The sequence below is a fragment of the Vicia villosa genome, linkage group LG4 (genome assembly GCF_029867415.1).
Source record: "Vicia villosa cultivar HV-30 ecotype Madison, WI linkage group LG4, Vvil1.0, whole genome shotgun sequence".
NCBI lineage: Eukaryota > Viridiplantae > Streptophyta > Magnoliopsida > Fabales > Fabaceae > Vicia > Vicia villosa.
This window is the reverse complement of record NC_081183.1, coordinates 155,572,134-155,583,566: the sequence shown is the minus strand read 5'-3', so window position 1 is coordinate 155,583,566 and position 11,433 is coordinate 155,572,134. Positions and strand designations below refer to the sequence as shown.

Sequence of the window (11,433 nt, the reverse complement as noted above, 5' to 3'; positions counted from 1 at the left end):
TGTTCTGGTGTGCATATTTAAACCCCTTTACCGGAACTCTTTTTCTAAGTGTTCCGGTGTGATTTTTCTGAACCGGAAAACTTTGAAAAAGTGTTCCGGTTTATATATTTTTGGGTGTTTCAAATTTTTTTTAAAAAAATGAAAAATAAAAGAAAATATGTATTGTTTATAAGAGGGTATTTCGGTCCAAATTTTGGCAACGGTTTAAAACCGTTGCGTAAAGTTTAGAATTTTTTTTAAAAATTAAACCTCCGGAACAGTTTTTATAAGTGCAATTTTTAATTAATTGGTTAGATAGTTAATTTGTTTATTGCTCTTATTTTTATTTGTTCCTTATTTAGGGTTAACTTTATTGTTTAGTTTTCTTTTTCATCCTTTAAAACACTTAATAAATATCAAAAGTAGAGAACGGTGAGCATCCTTGCATTGGGATTTAGTTCACAACTATCTACATTTTCCTTTAAAAAATACCCAACAAAAAAACACTTAAAATACCTAATAAATTTCAGATTCTTAAAAAATAGAGAAGAGTGAGTATCCTTGCATTGGGATTTAATTCACCATTATCTACATAAAAAAATACCAATCAATTCAATTTTCTTTTCCCTTTAAGAACATGTTAATTCCGTTCCACGACAATTGTTTAAGTCTCCAAAGGTCGAGCAACAGTGGAATGCGAACGTTTAACATCATTCATTTAAAAAACACAAAAAACGTACAAAAATTTGTAAGCCGAACTACGGCTGCTCTGATTCCACAAAAGAGATACGTAGGCATTGGGTCGCGGGGCCTGAACAAGCACATTCTTTTATATATTTATTTCTTTTCCCCAAGTTTCTTTTCTCTTCCTTTTTTAGTGTGTTTCCCTTTAGCTTTAGACTTTTAGATAACACCCATAGATTTTGACTAACAAGAGCGAATCCCGTTGAGTACGACGGACGTGAGGAGTGCTAACCCCTTCTCCTTGTGTATCCGACACCCTTACCCTTTTCTCTGGGTTGTAAGACCTTTGTTTGTTTTTACCTTTAGGTTTTACTCGATGTTTTCCTTTCTCATCTCTTAGGATATATAACTAATTGATGGTGACTTCATTGATGCTGAGAAAATAGAATTGATTTCGGAGGTCGCCTACCATATGTTTTGTAGAACTTCTTTGATGTCTATGGAAGTTGCGGGTCTTGAAGGTGTCCTCACTCTAGGTAATCCCCCTAAGGATAGAGATATCTAGAAGGGGAAATATGATGTGGTCGCCCATGATCGAGCATGTCTCCAAGAGAAAGTGTATGGCCTCCATGAAGAGATTGTTATGTTATTTGGTCAAAGAAGAGAAAAATATCCATGGATCACCCTCCACTCTAGATGACTGGGTGTCTAAGTTGCAGACGTCTTTGGAGGCCAAAGACAAGTCTATTGAGAAATCGAAGGATTTTTTTTGAAAAAGTTCACCTCTCAGATTACTGTGGTGAAATATGCCTTGAAGAGGGAGAAAAACTCTTGTGCTAAAGAGCGGGAGGTTTGTAACTCCCCAGATTGCTTTCAGGATTTCTGACTCAAAACACTCATGGGTCTTTTTAGAATTCTTTGTCCTCACTTGCACACTTTCTAGGAATCTTCCCAGAAGATCTACCATTCAAATACTACTTAAAGTCATGCCTCCTTAACTATGGAGTTCTTATTTGTTAGGCTACCTAAAAGAAAATGTATCTTATTAGTATAGATAGTACAAAGCTATCCTTATAAGCCTTCCTTCAACAACGTAGTCTCATCCCTGCATAGCCTCAGGATCCCTCTCATTTTTATATAAATTTAGCAGCCATTCCTCGCCCTCTTCGACCTCGGGTGTTACATGTTCCCCACCCTCTTTGGCCTCGGGTGTTACATGCCCATCATATTTCGTCTAGTTCATCCCCGAACCACATCATACTAGGAGATGTATGGCTCTGATACCATTTGTAAAGCCGCATAAGTTGTATTCGATAGGGAAAACAAACCATACATGTTAAATACTCGCATTTTATATTACGAATGATGAATTGAGAGTAACATATTTAAGTTAATAAAAATATTTTATAAAGAATGGCCCAAGCATATAAAAATTCTATTGCTACACTTCCAATAATCCAAAATATCATAAGACTTACTCATGTGTATAAGTTTTTGGACAGTGATTATACTAATGAGTTTTAAATTATAGGTCATAGAATATCCACATAGGTCTAAAAATAGTAATTACATTTAATTATAAGTACTTTCATAACATAATATCATACTTGATAGGAATATTGATATTTACTTGTATTTTCATATGATGACCTGACAAAGATGGACTATTGAAGATAAGATAATACAATATTATTGAATGCTAAAGAATTATCGTGTCTTTTCAATATTGATATAAACATTAAATTCTGATGTTTCCTATTATTTAGAGAATAATATATCCCAGTATAATAGAATAAGACTTCTTAGAGTTATTGTATATTTTGAAGTTTTCTTAGAATATGTCATATTTATAAAAGCGCACAAGAATATATGACTTCTTAGAGTTATTGTATATTTTGAAGTCTTCTTAGAATATGTCTTATTCATAATATTTAATCAATAATTAGTGTTTATTTGTAATTGACCATAATATAATTAATTAATAATTGATCATGTTAATTTATATTTGATTAATTAAATAATTAATCAAACTATATATATATATATAAATTTTATTATATTTAAAAATAATAAAATACAATTTAAATATTTTAAATTAATGAAATATGGTTTAAAGATTATATTTTATTTTATTACCTTTTGTTTCAAAGACAAATGAAAGTCAATATAAATTTTGACTCTGAATTCTCCACGACGGACCTTGGTCCTCTTAATTAGTTTATGACTATTGTCTAATAAGGACCTTTTATAATGTGATGGTGTTGAATTGTGATCTCAGAAGGTGATGGTGGATTTCTAAAAGTCTGATTGTTTAAATTTTTAAATTTTTATGTTTGTTTTACACGTTGTGGATGGTTCGAGGTTGAAATTTTAGTCGGTGTCCTTCATGGATCATGAATACTTATTTAATAAGGACCCCTCTAGTGCGACACTTATGAATTGTGATATAGAAATGTGATGGTGGATCTCTGGGAGTCTGATTGCTGAAATTTTTGAATTTTTATGTTTGTTAGTTTGTTTTCCATGTTGAGGACAGTCCAACGTTGAAAATTTGAGTTGGTGTTCGTGTAAGGTTAAAAAGAGTCAGTTGAGAAAGACCCTTTCTAATGTGACACTTGTGAATTGTGATTGGGGAAGGTGACGGTGGACCTTCGAGAGTTCTATTGTTTAAAAGTTTAAATTTCTCTGTTTTTTAGTTTGTTTTACACGTTGTTGCCGGTTGGAAAGAGTTAGTTGAGAAAACCTTTTAAAGTGTGACAGTTGTGAATTGAGATCCAAGAAGGTGATGGCAAACCTCCAGGAGTCTGATTGATGACATTCAGTTGAGAATGATGCTTTCTATTGGAAAACCTCTGAATTGTGATCTAGGATGGTGGACCTCCTAGTGTCTGATTGATAAAATTTTAATTTATTTGTTTATTAGTCCATATATTTACACGATACAGACAGTCTGGTATTGGAAATTTTAGTCTATGTTCTTCTATTGAAGGAGAGAGTTAATTGAGAAAGACCTATCTCAAGTAGAAAACTTGTGAATTATGATTTGGAAAGCTGATGGAGAACCTCCAGGAGTTTGATTGATGAAAATTTTGAATTTATATGTCTTGGGTTTGGGATTCGTTTGCCTATAAATTGGCATGACATTGTAATTTAAGATACAATTGTACATTTTTAACAACAACTTCACTTAATAAATTTCACGAAACATTAAGAATTTCCGGTCATTTTGCAAAATTTCCTGTAGAAATTCACGGAAATTTCAGGTATTTGTACCGGAAATTTTAAAATTTCCGCTAGTTCAATTTAAAAAAAATTCATAATTTCTGATAGTTCTTTTTTTTGTTGAAAAATACCGGAAATTTCAGAATTTCCGGTAGTTCATATTTTAACTACTTTTTTTGCCTTATTTATTTTTCAGTGAGGACCCAGGGTAGAGACAGTTCTGTTGCAGGCAGGCTTATTGATAGAGCGGATGCTCAAGCCTGGAGGGATGAGGTAGAGGCAGAGGCAGAGGCTTCCCAGCTACGGGCTAGAAGACATCCTCCTACCGATTCTCACTGAAAATGGTTGGCTGAGCAGATGCAATACCGCGCACCCAGACGTCGGATATCTAGTGTTGCTACTACGGAGGCGGCACCTGCACCTGTTCTTGTGGATGAGCAGGTACTTGAGGAGGAGCCAATTGTTCTTGTACCCGCTGTGGAGGAGCTAACTGTAAAGGTGCCCCTTGTGGTAGAGGAGGTACTCGATGTGGAGGAACAGGTACCCGGTGTGGAGGTGGTTGTTGAGGAGGCTCTTTCAGCAGTTGATGAGATGTCTCATGCAATTGAGGAGCCACATCATCAGCTCTGCCCGTGAGATTACAGCTAGGGTATTTTTGGTACAACATCCTTCACAGTGCGAGGATGGTTACTTTGAGAGGTATCATAGTATATCACACCCTCGCCTCATACCACCGATTGTAGGGTCTTTTGATGTTCCTGGGTCTTCTGGTGCTAGGGCTTCTGATGTTGAGGTGCGAGCTGACGACATGCCACCACCACCACCTCCACCTTCTGCAGGGGAGCAGGATAGCCGCCTCTAATTGATTGTTGTTCTTGTAGATAACTTCACGAGTTTGGTAAACCCGGATGAAGAGGTTTTTACATGATTATCTAAGAAAACAGACATAGCTTGTGGGAGGCATATGTAGACATATTATATTTTGTTTGTATTATATGTATATTTTGTGACACGGACTTGTTATCACCATACTTATTAATTAGATAATGTTTTAGGGATTACATGATTGAAAGATGAACACAACATAAAACAATACAACAAACATAAATTAAAAAACACTAAATATGAAAACCTAGGTACTACCAGATGATTATGGACGTTTCAACATCTTCATTATATCGTCGAAGGATCTTGTTATCTGCACATCCAACTTGATCAGACCTTTAGTTATTCTACGGCGAAATGATTTCCACATGGCCTTGACATCTTCATCGGTCTTCAAGTCAATCAGGTTGCATTCACCATTCCATTACTATCAATCCAATCTTCGTGAAACTCGATCTTTCTCACCGTTATGTTATCGGTATCAGACACCAACTCATTCAACTTATCTGTCAAGTGGCGAGAGATGTGGCGCCATCTGGAAGCTTGAATTCTACAAGAGGGTTGTTTTCGTTGAAATATACTTTGCCTTAATCAGAAATTCAGGAAGAGACATTATTTATATGTCTTTCTTTATGACATATGCCCCTATTTATGCAAATGGTGATTCATTCTAGACCACACAAATTTGTCGGTGTAATATGAACCCTCCAAATATGTAGGCAAAATTCTGATCGTTGAAAAATTCCAAATGTGTACATTACTGAAAATTTCAGTATACCACAAATTTTTGGTATTCAATGATAAATTTAAAATTTCCGGTGAGAATTTACCAATACTGAAAATTTCAAATGCACTACCAAAATTTTTATCAACTCTATTGAAAATTTTGCTCGGAAAAATTGTCCCATTTCCGAAAAACATTTCTGGATTAATGAAATAAGGAGGATGCAAGATATAATTTGGGGTAACAAGTAAAATTGTCAAAACTTGTGGTGTGAGAGATATGTATGTTTTTTCATATTGTACCAAAACACACAATAATCTTGATATGAATTAGTACCCACAAAAACACAATGCACATTTCAATCATGGAACCCACAAACAACTCATCAGAGGACTACATAAGAATGAGTATTGTTCGGTTAATTTTTTTTTGTATAAATAATATATAACATAAATAGAGAAAGAAGGTTAAATTGTGTGAGAATGTGTGTACATTTTATATCTTTTTGTTTATAATAAATCTTTTTGTTCAAGAAATCTAACGATATATTTTTTCTGCTTTACCAGTGAGGAACTTAAAAGAATTCTAACCTTAGTTGTCACCAAATAAATATAATAAAGAAAATTATTTTTTTTTTGACGAAAGCAAAATCAATTCATATCTTTAAAAAATATTTTTTAATACAAGGAAGGATCGAATAAAGAACAGCACGTCGAAACCAAGAATTAGCCGCCTTAACAAGGCTATGAGCAACACAATTTGTTTGATGCTTAATAAACTTGACCTCAAAGTTATTTCGAGAAACTAACATATTCTGAATACTATTAATAATCATACTATATTCAGAGTTACCAGATGGAGTAGCATGAGTTGCTTGAACCACAATTTAGGAATTACTTTCAAAAATAATGTGCTTCAAGTTTAAGTTGATTGCTCCTTCGATTGCTTCCTTCAAAGCTATTGCGTCTGCTTCAACAATAGAGAATCTGCCACTCTTCCATGATGTACCCGCCACAACAAAACTCCCAACACCGTCTCTAACACACCACCCTCCATTAGTCGTACCCAGACTCTCATTAAACCCTGAGATACATTGCATTTCAACCAACCCGGTTGAGGTGGTTGCCAAACACTCTGGTGGTGGGCTCGAATAGTGTCGGTACCTGTTGACCCTTGGGCCAAGAACCACTCTTGCCACACAAGATATCCTTGCGCTCCTAAGTGGTTAGCATCTTTTTTCTCTTCATTTCAGATCCAATTATTTCTATTATTACACAACACCCAAATCATCACTGCTACCTTTCTCGCATCTTTGGAATCTTTAGTACTAAACTACAAATGTCTTGGATCAAATTGTTATTAAAAACAATTTAAGAACTTACAAAAATAATTATATGAATATTAACTTTGCTCAACTTATTAATTTTTTTTTTACTAATTTGTTACTAATATTTAAAATAATTTTATTAGGATTTTTTTGAAAAAAATATTAGTTATAAAAATAAAATAAATACATAAATAATATTTTTCTACACCTGTTAATTTTTATGTTAAATGTAATATTTTTTTCAATAAGTGATGGTATTAATCACAAAAGAGCTACACACAACCAAATTACCTCTTTATACAATAGAGAGGTAAAATGTTCCAGAAATAAAAGTTACAGGAAATAGAAAAAACGTTAACTATAATATAAATATATATAATATGAGTATAAGAGTATATGTCCAATGGTGAATGTCAATACAATGTTAATTTTAATGATAATATGAACATATATAAAATATGAGTATATGTCAATGACCAATGGTGAATGTCAATACAATGTTAATTTTAATTATATGGTCAATTAAATTTGTATGAATTATCACATTCTTAATGAAAGTGGTAGATCTATAATAAGAAGTAGTGTTTGACAAATCAAATATCGAGTTTTTTTTCGAAAAAATAGAGCTTTTTTGAAAAAACTCAGATATTTGAATTGTACACATGTAATGAAGTATCACAAATCAGATGAGTAAAGTTACCTTATATTCTTATATTTTTAGTAGGATAACGAAGTTGCCCCCCTAAACAAAACCATATATTGCTTTACATTCAAATTGCTTCGTCAATCTAGTAATAAACTGCATACAAAACTTTAACTGATAGTACACTGCATATTAAACCATCCAAAATTAACCGGTAGGGGTGGCAATTAAATTATTAAGCTAAAATCCATCCAATCCATTTTGAAAAAATTCATTCAATCCATCCACCACATAAAAAATAAGTTAATGGATGAATTAAATCCATCCACATATATACATGGATGAATCCAATTCATCCAACACATTTTGATAATGCAATTGATTATTTTTATTTTATACTTTAAATTCATTAAATTATTTTTTTTAAAAATAATAAAAATAGTTTTTTTTTAAAATAATAAAATTTGAAAATACAAAAAATTGAAATTTTTCGAAAAAACAAAAAATCGAGTTTCTTCAAAAAAATCAAATATCGAGTTTTTTTCGAAAAAATAGAGCTTTTTTGAAAAAATCGAGTTTTTTCAGAAAAATGTAAAAATCGAGTTTTTTTTGAAAAACAAAAAAAGTCAAGTTTTTTCAGAAAAACGAAAAAAGTTGAGTTTTTTTCTTCAGAAAAACGAAAAGTCGGGTTTTTTTGGAAAAACGAAAAATCGAGTTTTTTCGGAATAACGAAAAGCGAGGTTTTTCGAAAAATTAAGTTTTTTCAGAAAAACGAAAAAAATCGAGTTTTTTTTTTAAACGAAAAAGTTGAGTTTTTTCAGAAAAACAAAAAAGTCGAGTTTTTTTTCGGAAAAACGAAAAAATCGAGTTTTTTTGGAAAAACGAAAAATCATGTTTTTTCAGAAAAATGGAAAAATAGAGTTTTTTTTTGGAAAAACGAAGAATCTAGGTTTTTCGAAAAAAACAAAAAATCGAGTTTTTTCGGAAAAACCAAAATTCCGAGTTTTTTTCGAAAAATTGACAGTTCGAGTCTTTTTTTCAGAAAAACAAAAAATCGAGTTTTATTGAAAAATTGAAAAAAATCGAGTTTTTTTTCAGAAAATTTGAGTTTTTTCGGAAAAAACGAAAAATATTTTAGAATATTAAATATTTTTATGAAATTTAAAAAATATTTTAGAATATTTGAATTATTTTTCTTAATATTTAGAAAGAAAATTTTAATTATTTTTTGGATGGAGCCATCCATTAGAAATATATTAATTGATGGATTGAATGAATTTTAATTTTTAATGAATGAATTAGATTGAATTTTTATTAAGAGAGCTTAGTGGATTGGTATTGGATTAATAGATTGGTTTGGTCTATCCATTAACCATCCAATCCATATATCCATCAAATCCATTCATTTTGCCACCGCTAATATTATTCACTTATTAATGTATATATGAATACATGATTAAACAATAACAGCAATATAGAAACACTTAAATCATTAATCAGAACAATATTTTGAATAAAGAAAACTAGATGTTTCAATTCAATCACACACCTCTTAAAAAATGAAAAACAAACAATCGCACACACAAAGCAAAAGGCACTCTTTTTTTTATGAGATACATACTCATAGTGAAGACTCACGAAGTGATAAAGAAAAGTTCAACACAATCCTCTGAGAAGTGAAGTAGACTAGTTTCCTGACAAGATGACAATTCCACACAACAAACCATGTTTATAAGCTAGTCACCACGCGGGAAAATGGAAAACCATGTTTGAACGCAAGTGAGACCAAGTGCAATAAGTGCAGCGACAAAACCAGTGATAGCCCAAGGATTGCCGAAATAAGTATGATAACCCTGCGTTATCCAAACATTACATCTGTTACTGTAATGCCTGTGTATTTTAGCTTTAACTTCATGATATGTTTCTTGGTTATGTACCAAGTCAGTACTTATGACGTTGAAAAGCTCAGAAACTTCCTCATCACTCCCAAGTGAATTCAGCAAAATACCTTTTGATCTCAATTCCTTAACATCTTCAGGATGGTCAATCAGCAAGTCCATGAAAACCACATATGAACATATTCCGTAGTTGTTCTTAAAATCGGGACACATCTCATACGCAATCAGGTTCAGGAAAGAAACCTCTGTTGTATCGTCCACAACAATCTTAGGAAGAGTCAGTTTCGCACGAGCACGAAACCAACTCTTCGAGAAATTTACGTCCGTTGGATTTTGTGTCTTGCTTAGTTTAAGTGTTATTCCTACTGTTTTTAGATCTTGTATGTTCCTGTATTTCATCATTTCATCTGAATTTATTCCACTTTGATTCTTGTTCTCCATCTTGTCAGCTTCATTTTTATCTTCAATCTAAGTACAAAACAAATGGATTTCATCATCTTACTTATGATATATAATAAAATAACAAGACTAAAATTTTACCTTGAGGATGATTTTACGCTGAAGATCAAGAAGATGAGTTGGTGGGCTCCTCCCGGTCGTCTTATTGTCCACTGCAGTTTTTTGTTTTGTCTTAGTAGCATCTTTCAATTTATCTGGTATCAATTTATCTGGTATCAAGTTATCTGGAAACCTCCAGGTTTTCTTATCCGGTGGGGTCCAATGATAATTTTTGAGAAAATCCTTCATAGTATGTATCAAATTCTCGTCGTCATTTTTCCACAACAGGTTCAGTACTCGATAAGGAAGCTGATTCTCCAATAAAAGCACATCCATCATCACAAGAACAAGTTGATCTACCTTAATATTCAGATGACCTTCCGCTTCATCATCAACCTTATCATCAGTCTTATCATCAACATTAATACTCGCGTGTTCCTGTTCACCAATTTGATCAGCATTAGTATTCCTGTCTTTTTGTTTACCATGTTGATCAGCAGGATTCTCATTTTTTGGTTTATCAGTTTGAGAAAGCCTCAGCTTCTCCAAAATATACAGCAAAGAACATCCATCCACGAACAACAGCCATGACAGCTTTTCTTCAAGGCTGTGGAAGTCTTTTAGAGACGCCGCAGTATTGGCTAAAGCTAAAACATCGTCGGTATAAAGACCCTTGAGTTCATTAATGTTGTCGGCAATCTTTTGGTGTAGATATTCTCGAGTTTGATGGGTGCTTTGGATGTATTTTACTGCCCAGGTAAGCTTATAGTTCTCTCCTAACTTGAGGTTTGGATTGTCATGATGGATTGGACCTATTGACAGCAACTTGGGTGAGTATTGCTTGTCAATATTTTTTCTATTTCTGAGATATGCTGCAACCCTTTGGATTTTGGGGCGTGAGTTTTGGTGCATTTGCTCTGCTTTTTCAAGCTCAGCAAATTTCACTTCAAGAGGAGTGTGGGATGCCATAATGTAATATGATAAAATGGTCTTGCAAAGTGAGTATATATATAATGAACGACTCTAGGTGCAATTGTGTCTGTTTACTTCTGCTGTTTAACCTTTACTATTTTATATCTTTACCTCATGAACAAGATAAGTAATTATGCTTAAAAAAAGATCTTACGCCTCCACTTTAATTGGATTTATCCAAATCTTCTTCACTACTAAAGTTTCACAACTAGATTGTACTTATGCACTTTACTCCATTTAGAAGGAAAGTAAAATTCTTAGATAAAGGATATGCACTTTTACTGTTCTAGAGTTGTTGTTTATCTAATTAAAACACAATATAACAACTCTTAATATTATTTTTTTATAAGTTAATGAAAATATAAAATGTGGTTCACGCTAAATTTGAAGTAATAAAAAGGAAAATTCTAAACTAAGGTAATATAAAACGTGGTCCACTCTGCTCCACACACAATAATATTCAATTCTTTTAAAAGAAAGTATTGCCCGCTATTATGATCCTTCTCGACTCCTTTTAACAAGGTCGTTTTGAAAATGGACTTGTATGGGATCAATTTTTTTTTTCCACATATAATTCTACGGAAATAAGGTCTCATAAAAC

At 32.6% G+C, this 11,433-nt stretch overlaps 1 protein-coding gene across 1 annotated transcript; it reads right to left on the bottom strand.

The window, feature by feature from the left end:
- Positions 1-8,883: 8,883 nt before the first annotated feature.
- Positions 8,884-10,881, bottom strand: LOC131600030 (uncharacterized). The gene is made up of 2 exons (XM_058872261.1): positions 9,903-10,881; positions 8,884-9,830 (listed from the first exon to the last, which is right to left on the bottom strand). The coding sequence occupies exons 1-2, from the start codon at positions 10,827-10,829 to the stop codon at positions 9,201-9,203; spliced, it is 1,557 nt and encodes a 518-aa protein (XP_058728244.1). The 5' UTR covers positions 10,830-10,881; the 3' UTR covers positions 8,884-9,200.
- Between the last annotated feature and the right edge of the window lie 552 nt (positions 10,882-11,433).

Coding starts and splice junctions, on each gene's coding strand:
- LOC131600030 (XM_058872261.1), bottom strand. CDS start 10,829: ATGGCATCCCACACTCCTCTTGAAGTGAAATTTGCTGAGCTTGAAAAA. Junction 9,831..9,902: donor AGCGTAAAATCATCCTCAAG/GTAAAATTTTAG, acceptor TTTTGTACTTAG/ATTGAAGATAAAAATGAAGC.